Raw genomic sequence first — 23,059 nt, forward strand, 5'->3', positions numbered from 1 at the left:
CCTAATTGCTCCCTAACAATATAGGAAAAAAAAATATACAATGCTCATCGGCATGAATGCATCTATTTTTTCCATTATAGTAGTGTCTCTGAAACTCACTAAAATAGCAGAGCTTTCTATAGTGAGTAGCATTGAAGTGCACAATGCGCACTGGTTATAATGAAAATATTTAGGCAAATCCAGTAGATGCAATTCAAGAAGAAACTGAGCTATCACAGTCAACCGTGGATAAAGAACTGTGGAAAGAGCTGCCTAGTGCAGCCAAATTAAGCAGACTTACCAGAGCCACTAAGATAGTAGTGCCCTTCTCCCTCAGCCACAGATCTCTCCTGCAAACAATTACATGCTCCTTTCCTCACTACAGTCACCAGTGGCTCAGGTCTCCTGGCTCATCAGGGATCCTGTCCTCCAGCTGATGGCAGAAGAGAGTCCAGCTCAGAGGTTGCCTTCCCTTCTTAATTGCAGAGTTTCAGCAGCTTCACAGCATCCTCTGCTGCCAAAGAGCAGGATTAGAACAGAAATGAGGAAATGGACTAAACCTTTGAGTGCAAGTTACCGCTTTACACAGACCTCCCTTCCCCTAAATTACCCTACAATGACAAGAGACAGACAATGAAGCCCTGATCCATATTTGGGACAAATCTTGCCTCCCATGGAACCACCCTTGAAACTGATCTCCTCTTGGGTACTGCAGGTGCAAAACAGTCCTAAAATACCAGAAACTCACTTTTCCCAAGGTACAGTCCTGTACCAAAGTACAAACCTTGCACAGCTGGGCTTTAGAGGTAGCTGTTATTTTTATCAGCCTAATGCTCATATTGGCTCTTAAACAATTTGGGGTTTAATAAATGTCTTTACTTATCAGAAAATAAGAACATGCTTATAAAAAAAAAAAAAATCGTAAACCAGCTCTACATAACCCTTCTTGTTACTCTGAATTCTTATTTTATTAGGAAACAAACAAACAAATACACACAGTGTTTCAACTTTAGAAAGAGCAAAGAAGGCATAAGCATGTGCCCTTTCAAATCCATGGGAAATACTTCAATTGCACTAAACTGGCAGTACCACAAACTGGTCAGAGTCTAAAAAAAAAATCATTACTGCAAGTATAAAACCAGCAATGCCATACACAGGTAAGCAATTCCACTTGGTTCACAGGACAGCTCAAAAAAATACACCTTTACTCCTACTTCAGTCATGTCTGGCCCTGTACAAGCCTTTTATTCACATGACTCCGCAGTCTCAAGCAGCTGCATTGACGAAACCGGGTTATTTGACACTAGTGCGCAGAAATGTTTTACGGGCGCGAGGACAGCAGCCCCCTCTCCCAACGCCGCACCGGCCGGGCTGCGACGCCCGAGCCTTCCCTCCGCCGCTGCCTCTCCCGGCCGCAGCATCCACAGGGGGCGGGCAGCCCGGTGCCACCCCAGCTCCGGGGACCGGCAGTCGGCCCCGGGGCACCCAGCTGGGACAGCCCCTCCTGTACAAACACGTATACACCTACATACACATTTTTATATACCGCGCGGACGGCACGGCCCCGCCCCGGCCCGGCCCCCGCTCCGCCTGGCCCGGGCGCGGCCCGCCCCCCCGGCAGTGCGGCGCTGGAGTCCGTCATGGCGGTAGCCGCTCAGCTGTTCCGCGGGGCCACCCGCGGGGCCACCCGCGCCGCCTGCGGCTCGCCCGCCCTGGCCCTGGCCCTGGCCGCCGCGGCGGGCCGCCGAGCGCTGGGCTCCGCACCGCCGGGGCTGGCGGCGGGCCAGGGCTGGCGACGGGCCGCGCTGGCGGCGGCGGGGTCGCTGGGCGGGCTGGGGCTGGGATTGTGGCGGCGGCAGCAGGCCGCGATGGCGGCGTCCGAGAAGGACGAGGATGAGAAGGAGGAAGAAGAGCTGCGGCAGCGGTTCATGGCGCCGCCGGTGAGCGGGCTGCGGGAGCTGCGGCGGCGGCGGCGGGAGCTGCGGAGCCGCATGGAGCTGCTCATCATGGAGACGCAAGGGGAGGTGTGCCGCGCCCTGGCCGCGCTGGACCCGGGCGCCTCATTCGCCGTCGACACCTGGGAGAGGAAGGAAGGTACGGGGGGGGCCGCGGGGGTCACCCCGGGCTCGGGCACCCCGGGGGTCGGTAGCTCCGGCGCGGGGTGACCCTGGCGTTGGCAGGCGGAGGCGGCATCAGCTGCGTGCTGCAGGACGGCGAGGTCTTCGAGAAGGCGGGTGTGAACGTGTCCGTCGTGTTCGGGCTCCTGTCCGAGGAGGCAGCGCGGCAGATGAGAAGCCGGGGGAAGTCTCTCAAGGCCAAAGACGGTAAGGGATCCGGCGGGGAGGTGGACGTGGGAACAGGATTCATTCACCCGAGAGTATTCCCCTGTGTGTACTTTGACATCAGAGTCTGGCCTTTGAGCAGAAGGTGAGGAATGGCAGCCTGATCAATGCTCAAGGGAAGATTTCATTTGTATCGTGGTGGTTTACAACCAGGCAGCTTGGCAGGTGGACTCTCACACCTCTAAAAATCTAGGTACCGGTGTTCTGCTGTCTTGCTGCTTTAAGCAATGTACTGTAGCCACAGGTTGTTTCTCAATGACAGTTTGACTCAGCAGTGAAACAGCACAGGAGTTACATACCAAAGGGGTGGACAGAGAGAACCAGAAAGACCTGAAGGCCGAAGATGGGATTGGACTAGATGATCTTTCAAGGTCCCTTCCAATCCCTAACATTCTGTGATTCTGTGACTATTCAAACCACATCTGTGTAGCAAAGGATAACTGTGAGGACTGGGGGCGGTGGGAAGCCTTAGCAATGCCTTGTGTTTTAAGCGATCATCATCTAGTGGGTGCTCATATCAGGCTAGACATGAGAAAGAAATTTTTGACAATGAGGGTAGTGAAACACTGGCCCAGGTTGCCCAGAGAGGCGGTGGATGCCCCATGCCTGGAGACATTCCAGGCCAGGCTGGACGGGGCTCTGAGCGACCTGATCTAGTTGAAGATGTCCCTGCTCATTGCAGGGTGTTGGACTAGATGAGCTCTGAAGGTCCCTTCCAACCCGAACTATTCTATGATTCCATATTGTTGCATTTTAGGACAAATACCAAAAGAAGCATTTAGTTAGGTGCAAAGAAGTGTGTGGATGAGAAGCAGATTGCAAATTGGTTAATAATTATGGTGACCCAACATGAGAAATTTTCTTGTAGCAGAACAGTAGCTTGGAACCTAAGGAAGTTATTTGAAAATCTGAAGGTTTTCTATGCATCTCTTATCTAGGGAAACTGCCTTTTTGTGCCATGGGTGTGAGCTCTGTTATCCATCCAAAGAACCCTCATGTTCCAACCATGCACTTCAACTACAGATACTTTGAAATCGAAGAACCAGACGGTAAGAATTTTAATCCAATGAAGTACATTATGAAACGTGTGACTCCACGTGACGGAAGCATGAATGTGTGGTGAGAGTAAGAGGTTAAGAACCAGTCCAGGCTTGTTCCCAGCAGCGCCAAGAGTCTGTTGCATAGCACTCGATGTCTTAACCTCTGGGCCTTCCATTGTCCATTTGTAAAGTCAGTGTGATGTGTGCATCTGGTACAGTAAAGCTGTTTGCAGTTGATTTTTGCAGCATACACTGCGTGTTTCAGACTGAAGTTAAAGCATAGCTCCTCAGAAGCTGGGAGGATGTTGTCAGAGTCAGTGGTCCAAAATAGCAAAAAAACGGTTTTCCCTGCTTTGAAATTTATTTCTTGTTTTCCTGAAGTCACTGGTCATTACACTACTTCGAATTCAAATTTTTCCTTGTCAATGTTTAGGAACACCACTGAATAATGATTTTGTTTTGTATTATAAAAGTAGTTACTAGTTCTTGGTGAATGACTAGCAACGTATTTCTGTTCGGAAGTTTTTTAAAAAAATGTTGCTGGCTTGCCTCTCTCCTGTAGGAACTATACAGTGGTGGTTTGGTGGTGGGACTGACCTCACTCCAACTTACCTGAATGAAGAGGATGCTGTTCATTTTCACAAGACTCTGAAAGAAGCCTGTGACAAGCATGATCTGAAGCTGTATCCCAAGTACAAGAAATGGTATGTGGGGAGAGATGCGCTTTAGTTCTTTTTAAAGAGTATCAGCAGACCCTAATGGAAATCAGCAAATGTGCACTGGGACAAAATGTAGTCTAAAACAATCTATTATTTACAGAGGCGTGAGTTTCTTTCAAATTGGAGGGCTGACAACTAGCACCATAAGTCTGCAGCCCGAATGAAAACCAAGCTGACTCTGCAAGGTTTTGTAAGCCACAGACTTCACCAGGCAATTTAAAAAATCCTTTTAGCGTCTGCTGTTAAACTAGGACAAGGCTTTTGCCCCATGGACTTGCACTAATTCTTCTTGCAGTGAACTCATGGTAAATGTGCATGATGTTAGTGTGAGCTCCGGGACCAGTGCTACAGTTCTGAAAGTCCCATTCCAGTTTTTCTGCCTTCAGTTTGACCTTCTTTTCCCTTTTTTTTTTTTTTTTCTTGTCAGATAAGTGAAAGAGCTTGTCTTTAATGTAGAAGCTTCATAGATGGAGCTGTACTTTTTTTCCAGTAACACATTCACTGCAAGTTCAACAGCATATTCTCTAAAAATGCAAATTTTGAATGTTCTTCTTGAGCTGAGAGATACAGGTGATGAGATCCTTCACTGCTCAGAGGGTGGTTGCTGCTCTGTGTCCGATAATCCTATCTGCTACAAGCTGTGGTATCCAGAAAGGAGGAGTGACCCTTTTGTAAACTACTGGCTCTTGTCTGAGGACAGGAGATAAAGTGGGTGTTGTAGCTTGGGTGTGAGCCACTTAGAGAAGAACATCTTATAACCTTAAGACTACAGTTGTGCTCTTTGAGGAGTTTTTGCATGGTAGTTCAGATTGTCAATGGTCAGGTTGTTTGCAGCATCAGACGGGGTCAGAGAGAAGGACGCCTGTTCTTAGTCTGCGGACACCTCATGGGAGGACTAATTGTATCCCATGAACAAAGGCGGTTTTCTCAGTCCCAGCACTTATGTTTGCTGTAAGCAGCAGCTGTGTAGAGGCATGTGGTTCTCAGTGCTGGTGTAGTGTGAGTCTCCTCTGAGCTTCTGCTAATTAGCATTGCCTCTTTTCCCAATGTACAAACTCTTGTTATTTTACCAGGTCTTCCTGATCTAGCTTTAATACTTTTGTCAGGCTTGTTCTCTTTTGCATTTCTGACTAACCCTTTTCTCCTAACTCTTCTTGCTGATATATATAAAAAAAAGAACAAACAAACAAAAAAACACACACAAAAAAAATCATCCCAGTGAATAGAATGGTATGGGATATCTGTTATATATATACATCTCTCTCGCTATGGCCATGCCACTTATGTTGCTTGAGAACAGCAGCTGTGGATGGATACATACATGGAAAATGAGTCCTAAAGGAAGGCATGTTTTCCCTGCTGTTGATGGTTTCTGCTTGCTACATTCCTTCAATTTCTCTCCCATGGAAAGACTTGCAGAGCATGGCTGCTCAAGCAAGCAACTATAAGCAAGACAAAGTGTGGGTCAGCTAATTTATAGTAATTGCGCACCTAGACACTCTCAGTAAATGCAAGAGATTAATTGCCTCCCTGTTGTAGGATAAGCCGCACTTACTCCTTCATAAACTTGCACTTCAGTAATGAAAAACCACTGCTAGCATGACTCCAAGTTTAACTATTAAAAAGCCTTTTTCCAAGGAAGGCTGACTCAATTTTGATTTTTCCTTAAATGACGGTGGCTTTCTTATCTGGTCTTTGGTTTATATATTATTTTAGTTTTGATGCAGAAAACCAATTATTTCACCAAATGGCAAGAGGAATCAAGAAATTATCTTCCAAGTTTATTTTGAATTAATCTGAAAGCTGTACAAAAAAAAAATGGGATCTATATATAATTCTGGGAATGAAATCTAGAAGAGCTCTTAGGGTAAAGTCTTGAAATGAGGTGTCCCTCCTCCTCATAAGCAGACGATATGGATTGGATCACTCCACATCTGCCATGGTATTTGAGTGTTACATGTTCAGTGACCGTGTGGTGATATATTGCTTTGCAGAGACTGTTTTATCAGAGCTTTTACCATAAGTGAAGGCTGGAGTGCTTTCCAGATGGTGCTGTACCGTGCTGGCTCTCTGCAGTCAGTGAAGCAGTGTGGCAGCCATGAGCCAACAGTGTCCCTGGCAGCCAAGGGGGCCACTCGCGTCCTGGGGTGCATCAAGCACAGCATTGCCAGCTGGGCGAGGGAGGTGATTGTCCCGCTCTGCTCTGCACTGGTGCAGTCTCACCTGAAGCACTGTGTGCAGTTCTGGGTGCCACAGGATAAAAAAGATACAAAGCTACTGGAGAGCATCCAGAGGAGGGCCATGCAGTTGGTGAAGGGTTTGGAGAGGAAGCTGTGTAAGGAGCGGTTAAAGTCACTTGATTTGTTCAGCCTGGAGAAGAGGAGATTGAGAGGAGACCTCATGGCGGCTGCAGCTTCCTCACAAGGGGAGGAGGAGGGGCAGATGCTGATCTCTGCTCTCTGGTGACCAGTGACAGAACCCGAGGGAATGTCAGGAAGATGTGCCAGGGAAGGTTTAGGTTAGACATTAGGAAAAGGTTCTTCCCCCAGAGGGTGGTGGAGCACTGGAACAGGCTCCCCAGGGAGGTGTCACGGCCCCAAGCCTGACAGTGTTCAAGAACAGACTGGACAACACCCTCAGACACATGGGGTGAACTGTGGGGTTGTCACATGCAGGGACAGGAGTTGGACTCAATGATCCTTGTGGGTCCCTTCCAACTCAGGACATTCTATGATTCTATGAGCTGGCACTGCAGGAACTGACTTGTCATCAATATTTCACTAGTGCCATGTTGTGCCATGTAACTGTTTGGAGTTCTGTTCATTTCTTTGAATATTGTGAACCATATTAATAATTGTTTGCTATCTCTTCTAGGTGCGATGACTACTTCTATATCAAGCACCGTGGTGAGCGAAGAGGGATTGGAGGCATATTCTTTGATGATGTGGACTCCCCCTCCAAGGAGGAAGTATTCCAGTTTGTGAAGAGTTGTGCCAAAGCTGTTGTGCCTTGTTACATTCCCATTGTGAAAAGGCACTGCCACGACTCCTTCACACCAGAGGAAAAGCTATGGCAGCAGCTTCGGAGAGGACGGTGAGTACTGAAGAAGCAAAAGAATACACAGGAGGTGGATTATGCTGGTGACAAAAAAAATGAGCTAGTTCTTCATGGCTGCAGGGTTTGTGTCCTGTTGCAGTGTGGGTAAGTTTGCCTAGGTGGTCTACAGCTTGCCAGACAATTTCAACATTTTTTGTGTAAAGAACTGTTTTTGAAATCAAATACCAGATTGTTGGGGAAGATGCAAAGAAGGTACTAGCACACCCTCATCTGTATCTGCCACTCTCCCATGACACAGCACAAGCAACCCATACAAAATGCTACAGTTTCTCTGCAAATCCTTCAAAAGCAAAGAAAAGCCGCTGCTTTGTAACAGGCAAAGGGGTGTGTGGTGTCCTGAATCCCACCCTCTCCTGTAGCCCAGTGATGCGGGATACAGGACTGTGCCAGGACATGGGGAGCATAAGGGTGAGAGAGTCATGCTTCCTATTTAGTAGTGAAGCTAAAACACATAAAGTCGTGGAATAACTGTACCCAAGAGTACTTTTGACTTCTGAAATATATATTTATTCTATCTGATCTTGACACTGAAATGAGGACACAGTGAACTCTTTGCGAAGGAATGAAGATACAGAGGGGTTTTGTTTTTCTGGCCTGGTCCAAAGTCACTGTAACTTAAGAGACTTTCGAGGATGCTTATTAATATGAAGAACTGTTAATGCTGCAAAAGCTTAAGTACATTGGTAGATACAGTTGTACTCCTTTATCTATGTCCTGTGATTGTGTAAGGATATGGAGAAATGAGAATACATGTTCTTTGTGCAGAAGTCTTTAGTTTCTGCCTCTTTTGCAGAGAAATCTCTGATAGTGGCATAGAGAAGGCATAAGCATTCAAGTTTAGATCACTGACCTGTAGCAATTATTCAAATAAGCACATATGCTTAATTTGGTGAGGCTATTCCTGGGAGTATTGGCCTTTCAGGATTCTCCTAAAGTTGTACAGGGGAATAGCTTCTTTTGGTTGCAGCCTGGACTGGTCATGAGGCCCACTTATTTCCCTGGATCTGTTTGCACTTTACTGGGCTAGGCTAAGCTCTCCATTTCTGCAAACAGATAAATACTAATACCTCAGTACTGGTTACTAAGATAAACACTGCTGAATTGTCACTGTTCTGTTCCTATGCTGGAGGCAGAAAACTGTCTATTCTGGCATTACAAGTCCCAGCCATCACTCTGAAGATGTTGACTTCTGCTGCTTTTCAACACTTTCCAAGAAAATCTTGTTTTGACCTTGCTGCTTATGCGTCTTTCAGCATGGAGGACTGCACAGCAGAGATTTTTCTGTGGTCATTTCCAGTTCCTTTAAGGTTCCTCTTATGTCTGACACCACCACAAAAAGGAGTACTAGCATAACCAAGTCAAACTTGGTGTTGAGCTTGCCAGCAGCCTTGAGGACTAGGAGAAATAAGCTAGTATAGCACCATGCAGAATACTCTCCTTAAATAGTTGGTATGCTCTTGTCTGTTACTTCCTATGTATTGTGGAGTGGCAAGGTCCCACTTGCATTCCTATGCAAAGGATGCTAAAGAACAGCTGGCTCCAAAGTAGGGTTCATTCTGACACTCAGCACATCAGAAAGACAGGCTGGTTTTGTTTCATGTCTGCTGGCTGAAGAAAGCACAAGCAACTTCTGATAATAAACTTGTTTTTCTGTTGCGTCTCCCCATAGGTACGTGGAGTTCAACTTGCTTTATGACAGAGGTACAAAGTTTGGCCTTCTGACACCAGGGTCAAGAATTGAAAGTATTCTCATGTCTCTACCACTGACTGCAAGGTAAGGGCACAGATATGTGGAGTTGGCAGGTTGGCACTGTTCTTATTAAAATACTTCATAGGATTAAATCAAAGCTCTGTCCTTGTGTCCAGTCTCTTTAACAGTGGTTAGTTCGTGCTTCATACAAGAACTGGCCAAATACGTGCAGATACTTCTCTGGTCTGCTACACTTACACAGTGGCCCATAATGACAAAAATACCTAGAACACAGCCTAGATATTTTCTGACATGAAAAAGAAAAAAGGTATTTTTTGTGCTTAGTTCCTGCTGATAGATTTCTCCTTCTCGCTCCATGGGTTTTTGTTTAGTAGCTCTTTGAAACCATGCGAGCTTATTGTGGTCATAACAAGCCTGTGGTAAGGAAGTTCCACAGTGTAACTATTTGTTGTGTGAAAAAGTGCCTTTTTGTTTTCTACTTGCACCTAATGACTTCATTTGACTGTTCAGTGAGTAACCAGACTTTCTTCCTGTTAATTTTCTCCATAATAGTCCTTATTTTACACGCTTCTGTTTTTTTCATTATTTTCCAGGCTGATAAGTCACCTTCTTTTTAATCTTTGTGCAGTGGCTGTTCCATACTTTGATAACATTTGCCACTTTTCTCTAGGCTTAAGTTTTCTATGCCCTTTTTGAACCAGGGATAAGGAACAGATGACATAAGCTATTAATGTGTATGTGTATCCAAGACACAGGTGTGCTGTTGATTCATAATTATATTTAAGTTCATTATTCCTTTCACAATCCTAATATGCTGTTTGCTGGTTTTGACTGCTGCTAAGCACTGAGCTGGCTTTTTCACAGAATTGTTATGATGCCAAGGTCTTTTCTGGGCAATAAAGGTTAACTCAGTCTCTCAGCATCTATGTAACTTTTGTCTGTGTACATCACTTTAGACCAATCAACAGTGAATTTCCCCTCACATTTTTTTGCTCAGTTGCTTGGCACGATATATTAACCATTTTCAACTGCCTTTTTAGGTTTTAACTGATCTTGCTTAATCTTGCAATATCACTGCCATTTACTGCTTATGCCCCTTTTTAGGTTGCTTTTAGATATGCTGAGTAGCACAGGCCCAATCATTAATTTCTTCAGACTCCATTAGTGACCTCCCTCCACTAGAATAACTGACCTTTGCCTACTAGCCCTTGAAGCCCTTGCCTACTGCCCATGAAGGCAGTCCTGGTCATACCATAGAGCTTTATCCTACTCTCAACACCAGATGTATCCCATATCTGGTGGTGTAGCACAGTCCTACCTTTTTATTTCATTGCTGGGTTGATCTGGTTTTGCTTGTTTTCATCAACATAAATAGCTCTCTTAACAGGATGAATAGGTGCTTCCTGGGAAAAAAAAAAATGGAAAAAGGTTGTACCCATCCCTCCATGATTGCTGACACTTTTCTTCTTCTGTCATGCCTCTTAGTTGCCTTTCTAATAACAAGTAGTCCCTCATCAACTTTGTTTTTAAAACCAAGACTTAAAAAGGACCAGTCCAGGTTCTTGAAAAATTTGCCCTGGGTGGCTGGAAATATTGTGTCAGGATGAAATGATAAAATTTGAAGCTGGCTATTTCCCTTAGGACTTGTATCCTCTCTCACTTTTGTCTGAGTTCTTTTTTGGCTCACCTTCCTCGTGACACTGGTGTGTCACAAGAAACTGCATGGATTGTGGGCTGGGGGGCATTGCTCTTTCTTTTTTCTTTTTTCTAGTCTTTACAGAAGTTGGAAAGAATATTAGGCTAACATTTCTCCTGTCTCTTCCAGTGTCATTATTTGGTTTTATTGAAATTAATGTTTTGTAGCCATATCTGTCTACTTGACGCAAGAGTTATCAACTGTGTATGTAGCTTTGCATCCTCAGAAAAGACAGCTCAAGTCCAAACACAGCCTGGCATGGGAGAGGTGGCAGCCAGCTGAGCAGTCTGAGTGAGTTTCCCCTCTCCCTGCAGGTGGGAGTACATGCACACCCCTCCAGAGAGCTCGAAAGAAGCAGAAATCCTGGAGGTTCTGCGCAATCCCAAAGACTGGGTGCACTGACACGCATCAAGAACAAGACGGACTGCTTACACTGAGCCATTATGAAAGAACAGGAACGCCTGCAAACCAGCTCCTTCAAACTGCTGTTGTGTGGTGTTTTTAGTATGTTTATACTCTTACCTGGTGCCTTAATAATGCTGTGTAATTGTTATAAATTGCAAATATGTGAGCTCTCTATTTAAGATTGATCAGTTAATGTTGTCACTCCCTGTTGATATTGCCTTGTGAAGGACTGGTGATACCCTCACAGGACTACTGTGCATGCTTAAGAACTTCCTCAGCTGATTTGTTCGACTGCAAAATGTTAAACTCTGTTCTCCTCATGGAATGAAAGCATTATGTGTGCCTACTCCTAGAATATGTTGGGATGGTTTAGATTTTTTCTTTTAAAGAATAAAGGGAATATTTGATATGCTTTTAAACCTTGAAGTCTGCTTTCAGAAAGCTGTAAGAAAGGTGGTACTTAACTGTGTGGGTTTTGAGGCTATATAAATTGACTCGGAAAAGGGAAAGTGTCTTAAAATGTGCTGTGAGATTCTGGGTTAGGGTCCCAGTCTCACCTGATGAGAGCAGAAGACTGGCTGTCCATTTTGAGGAGAAAATCTTTCAGCACCTTACCATCTCAGGTGTGATTAAGACAAACAGCCACCTGTTTTGGGACAGCTCCTTTGCCGGGAAGGCCAGGGACAGATCAGGAAGCTGTTTGGTGTTGCCCTGAGGTCCTGCAAATTGCTCCCAGCCCCGAGCTGACTGTCCACGTTTCCCCCCGGCACGAACCTCGTCGAGGGCCCCATGGGGAAAGGTAGTCTCGGCCCGTCCCGTTTTCCCCCAGCCGCCTGAGGAAAAGGCAGCGCCTCCTCCCCATCGGGGAATCGAACCCTAATTTTCTCCGTAAGCGGCGGGAATACTCACTACTACACTAACAAGGAACGACGTTATGGGCTTTCTTTCAGGACGTGGTGTGACGTCGCCTCTGGCGAGTTTCTGACCCGCGAGTATCTCGGTGCGTGTCTGAGGTGAGAGGCGCCCGGCCAGGCCGGCTCGCATTTGCTGCACGCTCACCGAAGCCAAGCTTCCCCTTGGGTTACCGTGTTCGCTTCCATGTTACACTGCCTCCTCAAAAAGAAAGAAAAATCGGAAGATTCAGGAAAAACCCGCGATTTTCTGCCCTCCAGGGAGGAAGAGCGAAAGAAAAATGTGATGGCCCGTACGGGGATCGAACCCGCGACCTTGGCGTTATTAGCACCACGCTCTAACCAACTGAGCTAACCGGCCACTCGTGGTCATTTCGTCCGCGTGCAAGAAGCTCAGGCACTCGCATGGACACGCTGTGAGTGGAACCACTACCCGGAGCTGCTCCCGCGGGCGCTGCGCCCGCTCTTCGTAAAGACGACTGCGGTGGGCCGCTTCAGGGACCGCTGGCAAAGCAGCACCGGCATTAACCGGAGTGAGGAGGATTGCTAACACAGAGACTTCCAAAACTTTCATTCTTCCTTGCACTCCGGCGGCATGGAGCGGCTCGGCAGGGCCCCCAACCGAAACAACCCACCGCGCTCTCCCCTTCCACACCCCAAGCATCTCCCCACCGCGGGGCACGCACGCCACTGCTGCAGAACAGCTCCCGATCACCTTTTCTTCCCTCACACCGCAAACGGGACTCCGGGCCTGGGGGAAGAGCAAGAGAGCTCCCGAATATTAAAACACAGCGCCTCCTCCCCGTCGGGGAATCGAACCCCGGTCTCCCGCGTGACAGGCGGGGATACTTACCACTATACTAACGAGGAGTGAGATATATGCAGATGTCGCCCCGCCGAGCCCCAATAGTAACTTAAGGGATGCCCGCGCAGGGGGGCGACACGAAGTGTTTGTTCGGGTCCCAGCATCCCAGTGCGGTAAAGGCGACGCGAGGGCAGTGGGGTGTCCCTCTGCCAAACCAGCTCTTCCGACGTGGCCTGGGAGCCGCTGAAGGACGGGCCATGAGCCAGCGGAGTAGCTTTGGCAGGGTGTGTGTGCGGGCAGGGGTGTCTGCACACGCTGGGGTGTTAACCCCTGAAACGGCAACAGCCAGTCTGAAGGAAAAGGCAACACAGAGTGCAGACAGGCTCATTTCCTAAAAGCTGTAGGATGATGAGCCCTGTTTTCTACTGTAGTGAAACCACCAGCTGCCGAAGGAAAACTGTGAACCCTTCCCGGGCTGGAAAGCCAATTAGATCACTTGTAAAATCAAAGCATTATGTAAAAAATTAAAAATAAAAAAGGCAAATCATAGATAAGAATTAAATACCTCTGAGCCTGTGAAAAAGTTGTAAAGAAGGAGGACATCATAAAATTCCAAGACCTTTGCTCCACAGTCTGTGTGAGTGCCGAGCTCCTTGGTTGTCTTCTCATTTGGCATTTTGTTTGCCACTAACACTACCTACTATAATATACTTTAATAAAAAGAAGAATAAAGAATAAAAAGGAAGCAAAAAATAGGTAACAGCTGCACAGAGAAAGCATACAAATGTGTCATGATAATGCAAGAAGTTCCTCAAAACCAGGCAACATTTAACACATTTTAGCAAAACAGGTTGCAAAGCTGCACTAGAAGACTGACAAATGCGTGGTATGAGCAGACGGTCATAGATCTGGTGTAGGAAAACCTGGAGTTAGAAAGAAAGAGGACAGGAGGCATCTGATGCAACAAAGAGCAGAAAGCTCCAGACATGGATTAAGAAGAAAGAAATAGTAACTTACGCAATAAAGGCGTCTAAGTTGAAAAAGCATAATTTATCAGTGAGACACAGGGGTTTAAAAGAAAAACAACTGCGGGCACTCCACATAATTATTTAGCTAGCTATGGACCTGGAAGAATCTGCAAAAAGCCATATACCTAAGAAAAACAAACCTGACATGCTCCAAATTCAACAGGCGGTGTTTTCTTTTTGTGGCTGCCCAGCAGCACTGAGAGGCCACTAACATTGAGAGTCCCCAGGACAGTAGGTTTTCGTCCATCGAAGAGACCCCAGTCCTCAGGAAGCCGATCAAAAGATTCTGGGAAATAGTACTGAAGCAATACAGGCACTCCAGATGCCTGATGAAGAGCACCTGTCATAAGCAGAATACAGGTTTTAAACTCCAGTCTGTATCACGCTCTCTTGCAAACACACTTTAAATGGGTTTTGTTAGAATTTTGAGATCAAGAAACATCATAACAAAATTAACACTAGTCAGAGAAGAGAGAAGCTGTAAAGTCTACTTTATGTTTCTGCTTGTGAGCAGACCTCATCTCTCTGTAATTTCAGAATAATGAACTACTTAAATTCAAAGCACAGAACAGTGCAATTCAACATTTTCACATCCTTTTGTCCTGATGCTCACAGCCAAATAAGTCGGAAGACTTGAATTCATCACACTGAATTTTTGTGCATATTCTGGGGGTTCTTGAGCACAAAATACAATGGTAAAAATAAGTGAAAGCACATTGTTCCAGTAATATCACCTGCAGAAGCAGGGAAGTGAAGGGAGGGTAAGAGAGAAAAAATTGTATGTTAGCATCAAACTTTTTTTCTCAACAGTTAAGTTCTCTGGAGAAATGGGAAGTGTAATAGATTGTGCAACTAAGAAAATCTGCTAATCAAACCAAGATCAGCTTGAAAGTCAACAATTTACCGAGTTGTGTAAGTGTTAAACCGCAATGTTCTATCACCATAGTTTACTACATCGTGTTCTGCAAGTCTTAGCTGCAGAGATGTTGTGTGCTTAGGGGGAGCGGAATGTGCTTCGCTGCACAAGAAGATTGTATGCGCATGCCCGAGAAGCGGGGAAGACTGATGAACAGCATAGCAACCCATGTAACCAACCAGGAAGAAGATCTGGGGGCGTGTACGTACAGACTGTATATAAACACTTATTTGCTGTAACTCAATTTGCGTGCTTTGGGCGGAGCAGTGGCTCCCCGGCCGCCCAGCGCTGTTTTGCTCATTTATCTTTAATAAAAAATATTTTAAATTTCTTTGAGTCAGATTTGACTATAACAATTTGGTGCTGTGACTCGGATCCAGATCTCTGTGCTGCGGGATCCTGTCTCCAGGAAGGGCGCCCCCATCTACGGATGGTCCTGGGGCTGGGGTCCTGTGCCACAGACCCTGGATATCCGAACCAAAGATAAGTGAGGAAAAGAAGAAAACTGCATTTCCCCCTAAGTTTTGTGCATGAAGAGCCGAACGAAGAGTTGGAAGAGAGTAAGTGATACCATTCCATCGGTGAATGAGGATAAAGTAGGTAAGTGATTCCGTTCGGTCGGGGATTGGGAGTACCCGAAGTGCGACTGGCTGAGACGTCCGTCAGGATGAAGCGAGTGTGGACCTTCCAGTAGTACGGTTCTCATTACCCGCGAGGGTGTGAGCCACGACCGAAGGGAAGCGAGTGTGTGTGTGAAAGAAGGCACTTTCGGAAGATGGGGCAGAAAAAAAAAAAAGTAAATCTTCAGACCCCATAAAGGATCCAAGTGTCAAGTTACCTGAAATTCCCCCAGATAGTCCTTTAGGTATCATGATAAAATTCTTGGATGATTATCCATCTAGAAAAGGAAAATCGAGGGAAAAGATGGTCCACTATTGTATAGAGGTTTGGAAAACAAATCATGAGAGACTATTTATATTGGCCAGTGTTTGGGTCATTTGAGGACTGGATTTGCCAAGCCTTAAATATCTATGTGAATAGTAAAGAACCCTTTAGTTTGGAGGAAAGTGAATATGCTATTTTATGGATTAGATCAGACACATGAATTCATCTATTTGCATTTAAAAGAGAAAAAGAACAGAAGAAAAAGGGCTGAGAAATAGACGATTCACAATTATCACCCCCGCCCTATATCCCACCTCCAGCTGCATCAGCTCCTGTTCCCCTTTCAAATGCTGATCCTTCTACCCCTTCGGCTCCTGAATCAATACACCCTAGCCTTGAGCCCCCCCCATCCACTCCGTCAGCAAGTGGAAATAAGAGAGTGACCAGGAGCCAAAACAGAGAAAGACCAGAATGTGTTATATCCCTTAATGGAAATTGCTATGGGAGGACTGCAGCCAGGGGTAGGGTTTGTATCAGTCCCGCTGAATTCAGGAGATGTAAGAGAATTTTAAAAGGTTAATGGGACTGAGGAATGTAACTATTGCTGAGCTATCTGGAATTGCATATGAAGTGTATTATGATTGGAATTAAATGGAAAAACAAGAAAGCGAAATATCCCAGGCCTGTGCCAAGCTGTAAGATAAACTCAGCCTCCCCCATCCGTGTGGCCTTGCCTGTGTCTAAACTGCAGCAAAAAGACAAAGGAAACGCTGCTAGAAGCGGCGGAGGGGGAAGAAGCGGGGGGAAGGACAAGCCCTGTGCCTCTACAGGGTAGCCTGACACTCAAAATAGTGCGAGCTACCCTAGAGAAGTTATAGAAACTGAGGACAACAGAAAGTAGAAATTGTTAGATGAAGCTTACAGAGTATTCAGTAACAGGGAAAAGGAAGATTGTTGAAAGGATAAGAAAGTAGGGAACTAAAAAGATTAGAAGGCTTTGAAGGCCTTTAGAGAGAGATCAGTGTATATTGGGAAAATGAATGTTGGGGAAGGTACAGAAGAAGTAGGCAGAGAGAGAAACGGACAGTAGCAAGTTTTAAAAAAGACTGATGGATGGGAACCTGGAGTGAACAGAAACAAGTGGGATTTTTAGTGGATTGCCAATAAGTAACAATTAGATAGTAGGCAAAGGGAGTCACTGGCCAAAGTGAAAGGGCGTATTTTTGTGAACCTTTGAAATACGAATTGGGTAAATAAATAAGTATTGATAAATTTCTATATATATATCCAATTCCCCAAAACCTTTTTAGGAGAAATTTGTTGGCACAAATGGATGCAGTAATCAGATTTGAAAAAGGAGAAATTACTCTGGAGGTAAATAATCAGCAATATATGGAAATAATGGTCTTGCTTTTAGCAGCTGTTCCCACAGAAGGCAGACAAGTGGCTAACTGACAGTAGGCTGTTAAAATATGAAGGTATTTTACTGCATTCACCTAAATTTGAGTTAGGAATCACTAGCTTGCAGAATCCCGCTCAGTTTCTTTATGGAGAACCTACAGGGGAACTGTTACATGACTGCATAAAACTAATTGAAACACAGACAAAGATCAGAAAAGATTTAGTAGAAGAAGAACTAAATGAAGAGGAAAAATTATACATAGATAGTTCCTCTCAAATAGTAAATGGACAACGAAAATCGGGATATGCTATCATAGGCGGCGTTAGTTCTCAAGTTAGGGAGTCGGGACTCCTTGATAAAACCTGGTCAGTCCAAGTGTGTGAGCTATATGCTTTAATGAGGGCTTTACAATTATTGAAAAATAAGAAGGATACAATATATACCGACTCTAAATATGCCTTTGGGGTAGTACATACATTTGGAAAAATCTGAGAGGAGAGAGGATTAATTAATGCGCAAGGAAAAAGACTAATTCATGAAGCGTTAATAAAAGAAACCCTTAGTGCCTTGAGAGGACCTACAGAAATTGCAGTGGTACATATAAAAGGGCACCAAAAGGGACCTAAATTGACAGTTAGAGGAAATAACTTAGCCAATGAAGAAGCAAAGAAGGCAGCATTGATGGCAGTGAAAAATTCCGAAGTAATAAACGAAACTCCTATAAAAAGTTTTATGGAACATACGAAGGTAGAAGACACCCTATTGAGAGAATATATAATTGAACTAACAAAAAGAAGACAAGAATTAAGAAAGAAAGGGTTAGTGACACAGCGACCCCCCTTAGACATAGCTATACACAAATTCCAGCCAGGGGATCAAGTATTAATAAAAACTTCGAGGGAGAGCTCACTGGTCCCCTGTTGGAAAGGATCTTTTGTTGTTCTTCTCACCACAGGTACTGCGATTCGCACAGCAGAGCGAGGCTGGACTCATGCATCCTGAGTCAAAGAGCCAGTAGAATCGACCTCCGCCAGAGGGACTGTCATGTCTGAACCTGGAGATCTTTGAGTGAAAATAAAGAGGTCTGGCGAGCGAATCACCCTGAGAAGGTCATAAGAAAAATTTTAGGACTCAAGCTATAAAACGAACGTATGCAGAATATCAAGATAAAGTGCTGTATTCGCAATTGTAATTGTTTCCCTTTTGTATGTAGTTACTGTGCCTATTGTAAAGAAAAATGGTATTACCATTGTAGTTATGAGAAGTTTCCCCCAGGGATATGTCCTGAATGTGAACGAGAAGAGTTTAAGTTAACTCAAACTACTATCCGCATTGCTGGCAAGCTAGTGTTGTTTAAATGAGACTCTGACAATCAAAACTATTGGGACTCGACAAAGTTTTTGGAAGCTCTTCGAAAAGGGAGTGAGGGGAGAGTTACAAAGCAACGGCCAACCACTCCGAATAGTGTGTTGGAGAGTGGTCAAGATTCTTTGTAATCTATCCCCTATAAAAGCTAAAGCATGGGAATCCATAGTTAAGAGATACAACAAATGGAAGTTCCTACCTGGGGCTCCTGAAGAATATCCTTGCTGCCAAGAAGGTGGATTACCTCACTGCTGGAAACAACCCAGTAGGCGAAGGAGGCAGAAGGGTAAAACAGTGGAGCATACTAACCAGGTGGAATTCAATGTTGAGTTTACTACAAATGCTCAATGGGATTATGCATCCTTTTTCCAAGAACTCCCAACGTGTGAAATCTGGCCATGAAAATGATCACCCCGTAGCTCGACGGCAATATTGGACTGTTGAACAAGTGCTCAAAATTAGCTTAGTTCTTTCTATAAGATTAAACGTAGTATGTGGGAGTAATCCTAGTAATCCTCATCAACCTTATGAATGGATCCTTCAAAGAGGGAAAGATCAGACTGTGATTAAGCGAAATATCACCGCAGGATCCCCTACTTTTTCTGTTTCCCTTTGTCAGTTAGCACCTATACAACCATGTTTAGATCAAAAAGCCTATTATTTTTGTCCCTCTTCTAATCAGGGGAAGAGTTATTGCAACTATCCTAATCAGTATTATTGTGCTTACTGGGGTTGTGAAACTATTGCCTCTGCTTGGGCACCTTCTATGCGAGATAAGTTTTTAACCACAACTTGGGGACCTTCGGGATGTAAACCTCCCCAACATGATTCAACAGGGGGAATAATAGGAAGTAGTAATTGTAAACATTTAACACTCACAGTTTTACAACCAGAAGATCAAGGATGGCTATTAGGAAAAACCTGGGGAGTTAGGTATTGGGAATCCGGAATGGATAGAGGGGGATTAATACGAATTAATAAACAAATAATTACCACACCGACACAAGCTGTGGGGCCAAATATAAAAGAAGGTGAAAAGAAGAAAAGCAAAAAGAATAGTACAGTTGCTCCTTTCCTTAATGAAACCTTAGCCCCAACTAAAAATCCTAATATAGATGAGGAAAAAAAAGAATTCCTCCATTCAAACTAGTGCAAGCAGCATACAACACCTTGAATAATACTGACTTCAACATGACCAAGTCCTGCTGGTTGTGTTATGATGTTAAAACTCCATTTTATGAAGGAATAGCCCTGAATGGTACATATAACCTATCTAATTCAAGAAACTACTGTAGGTGGGAAGAAAAAAAGGTGGGAATCACTCTTCAAAACATAAGGGTGCAGGGGACATGCCTAGGGAGAGTGCCACTCACAAGAGAAAAACTTTGCAGTTATAAAATAAACATAACAATAGCTTCACATAAATGGGTAATACCAGAAATGGGTGTGTGGTGGATATGTTCCAGAACAGGATTAACCCCATGTGTATCAATGAGAGTAGTTAATAGTAATACTGAATTTTGTATTCAAGTCTTAGTAGTCCCACGAATATTTTATCATTCTGAAGAAAGTATGTATATACACTGGAGTACTAAAAATCATAAGATCCAGAAAAGGGAACCTATAACAGCTATTACTATAGCCACGTTAATAGGCTTAGGAGTAACTGGGGCTGCAACAGGGATATCATCTCTAGTTCATTAACAACAAGGATTCGCCTCTCTCTGAGCAGCTGTCAACGAAGACCTATAGAGGATTGAAAAATCTATTTCTTATCTTGAGAAGTCTTTAACTTCTCTCTCTGAAGTGGTATTACAGAATTGGAGAGGGCTAGATCTATTATTTTTGCAGCAAGGAGTATGTGCAGCTCTAGGAGAAGAATGTTGTTTTTATGCTGACCACACAGGAGTTGAACAAGACTCCTTAGCCAAAGTAAGAGAAGGATTAGCACAAAGGAAGCAAGAGAGAGAAGCTCAACAAGGATGGTTGGAATCCTGGTTTAATCAATCACCCTGGTTAATGACCTTGATTTCCACTCTATTAGGGCCTTTGATAATGTTCATGTTAGTTTTAACATTTGGACCATGTATTCTCAATAAGTTCTTAACCTTTATTAAAAGTAGGATCGATACAGTACAACTCATGGTAATGAGACAACAGTATTTGGAATTAAAAGATGAAAATGATCCTATCTTAAATACAGAACGAGAAGCTATAACCTGTTTTGATCAGCAAATTGAAGGGTGAAAAGAAAAAGAGGGGATTGTAATAGATTGTGCAACTAAGAAAATTTGCTAATCAAACCAAGATTAGCTTGAAAGTTAACAATTTACCGAGTTGTGTAAATGTTAAACCGCAATGTTCTACCACCATAGTTTACTACATCCTATTTTGCAAGTTTTAGCTGCAGAGATGTTGTGTGCTTATGAGTGGGGGGGAATGTGCTTCGCTGTACAAGAAGATTGTATGCACGTGCCCGAGAAGCGGGGAAGACTGATGAACAGCATAGCAACCCATGTAACCAACCAGGAAGAAGATCTGGGGGCGTGTACTTACAGACTGTATATAAACACTTACTTGCTGTAACTCAATTTGCGTGCCTTGGGTGCAGCAGTGACTCCCCGGCCGCCCAGCGCTGTTTTACTCATTTCTCTTTAATAAAAATTATTTTCAATTTCTTTGAATCAGATTTGACTATGACAGGAAGCCACTGTATCTTTCAAAGATGAGCAGCTTCAGAAACCCCTTAGCCATGTCTTCCTTCAATTTGTTTTTATTCTGTGCTCCACTTTCAACCCTACAGAAGAGGCTGAACTGTTGAGTAATATCCAGGAGACAATCCATTTTCCCCTGCAAAACATACACTCTTCACCAGAGTACACTAGGCTGAAAATTGTTACAGCTCACAAGCTGATCTGCATGTAGATAGGACACTGCTGCCTCACAGTCAAACCACTGCTCAGGACTTTAAGGATGGATGACTAAGAACATTTTCAGCATGCAGTTTTAGTCAGATGCCCTAAGCTTGTCTGAATCCTCACTGACACAAAATAATTTGTCCTCTTAAAAACAAAAAACCGACAACAAAACCCATAAAAAACTCCACACAAACCAAAACGATATCCATAAGCTTAAGAAATGCTTAGATATCTGACAATTATGTCCTAACAAATGCCCTTAAATGAAAACTTAGAGACTTGGCCTGACTTTCCCAAAAGCTGTGAGGAATTTAAGCACATCAAAGACCAAACAAAATAGTAGCTTTGCCCCTCCTTTAGCACAGAGGCAGACAAGGGTTGGTCACCTTTTTAGGGACGAGGACTAACCCCAGACTTTTATCTGTAAAGCAGTGGCTTGTCCTCCAGCCTCTGCTAGCTTTGAATGAAGCCCGGAAAACTATTGAGGGCTTGTGCACTGAAAATAAAACTCAGTCACAAAAGACATGCTGAGCTACCTGGAACACCAACCAAAGTGGTCCCACCGTAGGGGTACTGGCTTTAACAACCTGAGAACCGCTGGGATAAGACCTTCTCCACAGCAGGAGAGATCGCTCAGTAAAGAAAGAGCAGCTGGGAATTTGCATGCTGGGAGCCAGAAGGTTGCAAGTGTAAGTGCAAGTGCAACGCAGTGCTTTCCAGTAATATTATATGACATATACACATATACATATACACATATGACATATACACTTAACCTAAAAGCTTTGCTATTTGCTGAGTTTCATGTGCCTCTGCAATCTTTTGATCCATCTCTGCCCATCCTCATCTTTATCCTCGTTTACTGGCACACAAGAAGAAATGGTTGTTATTTTGGCAATCACACTTGATACATTAGTTTCCAGAATGGAAAATTATAAAAAACAGACAAGTCAGAATTCTTTTGAGAACTGACAAGCTATTATTGAAAAAAAGCAGACTGGAAACCAGTTTATTACCTCAGTTCAGGAAATTCCATGTTAGCACTGGGACAAGTAAGACTCGTGTCTTTCTGTAAGACAACAGGTCCTTTGCAAACTGACTAGGGATTTCAGGAATAACTCACGGTCTTTTTAAAATGCACTTAAATGTTTACCCATACTTTACGAGTGGAAATAGATTTTAACCCTCATGTTTGATTAGGAGAGGGTCTCTTGGCTTTAGTCCGATAGTCTGCACTGCTACTTTTTTTCCTTACCACATGAAGACATTCAAATTTTCCAAGCAATACAGGTGTTTTTGCTGCATATTGCCATATAGATCAAAGAAATCTAAAACAAAGCTAAGGGAATACATGACATTATGTGTTTATAAAGAAATAACATGACTGAATTCAAGTGTCTTGTTTTGGCCACTGCATTTGCCTGTGAATGCTTTTAATGACAAAGTGCAATGATTTGACGTACCTTCGGCATCAGAAAAATTTTGAGCTGACAAGCTTTGTGGTCTGCCTTCTGTGTCATCTGACCCGCTCTGAGAAGATCTAAGGAAGTTTGATTCTGTATCTGTCTTAATGGGATCCGCTGTATTCAGCCAGCATGAGTTTAGGTATCTTCCAAAGGTGCGCTTCCCCTTCGCTGACAGTCTGCAAAGCTTCACCTCTGTCTTTTCACACTGCCATGTTATTATCGCAGATATTTTTATTTTTTAAGTTCTTCCTAATTTATTGTTCAATCAAATACAATTTTTCAATAAAATTATGAAACAATTGTTTACTTAAAAAAATGCAAGAAGCACATTTTGTATTGCTTCTATAATATACA

The 23,059-nt window shown here is 44.0% G+C and overlaps 2 protein-coding genes and 2 non-coding genes across 7 annotated transcripts in view; 1 reads left to right on the forward strand and 3 right to left on the reverse strand.

Moving 5' to 3' along the window:
* Positions 1 to 1,604: 1,604 nt before the first annotated feature.
* On the forward strand, positions 1,605 to 21,010 carry CPOX (coproporphyrinogen oxidase). Its single transcript, XM_065829308.2, has 8 exons — positions 1,605 to 2,073; positions 2,160 to 2,303; positions 3,260 to 3,370; positions 3,924 to 4,065; positions 6,955 to 7,173; positions 8,867 to 8,971; positions 10,919 to 15,269; positions 17,912 to 21,010. The coding sequence occupies exons 1-7, from the start codon at positions 1,620 to 1,622 to the stop codon at positions 11,004 to 11,006; spliced, it is 1,263 nt and encodes a 420-aa protein (XP_065685380.2). The 5' UTR covers positions 1,605 to 1,619; the 3' UTR covers positions 11,007 to 15,269; positions 17,912 to 21,010.
* The window catches only part of LOC139828079 (TPR and ankyrin repeat-containing protein 1-like), an 18,768-nt gene continuing 3,194 nt past the window's right edge, over positions 7,486 to 23,059 (reverse strand). For 2 of the 4 annotated variants that reach the window (XM_071808897.1, XM_071808907.1), the window contains exons 2-3: positions 13,894 to 14,093; positions 13,354 to 13,435 (exon numbers count right to left, since the gene is read on the reverse strand). In XM_071808897.1, coding sequence (XP_071664998.1) covers positions 13,391 to 13,435; positions 13,894 to 14,093 — 245 coding nt within the window. In that variant the 3' untranslated portion in view covers positions 13,354 to 13,390. Of the gene's footprint in view, positions 10,312 to 11,918; positions 12,123 to 13,353; positions 13,436 to 13,893; positions 14,094 to 23,059 lie in introns of those variants that run through there. The other 2 variants (XR_011739274.1, XM_071808903.1) reach the window with 2 other exon arrangements.
* On the reverse strand, positions 12,208 to 12,281 carry TRNAI-AAU (transfer RNA isoleucine (anticodon AAU)). The gene has a single exon. It is a non-coding gene; the product is annotated as a tRNA-Ile (tRNA).
* Positions 12,719 to 12,790, reverse strand: TRNAD-GUC (transfer RNA aspartic acid (anticodon GUC)). Its single transcript has one exon. It is a non-coding gene; the product is annotated as a tRNA-Asp (tRNA).

The sequence above is a fragment of the Patagioenas fasciata genome, chromosome 1, assembly GCF_037038585.1.
Source record: "Patagioenas fasciata isolate bPatFas1 chromosome 1, bPatFas1.hap1, whole genome shotgun sequence".
In the NCBI taxonomy this organism is placed as follows: domain Eukaryota; kingdom Metazoa; phylum Chordata; class Aves; order Columbiformes; family Columbidae; genus Patagioenas; species Patagioenas fasciata.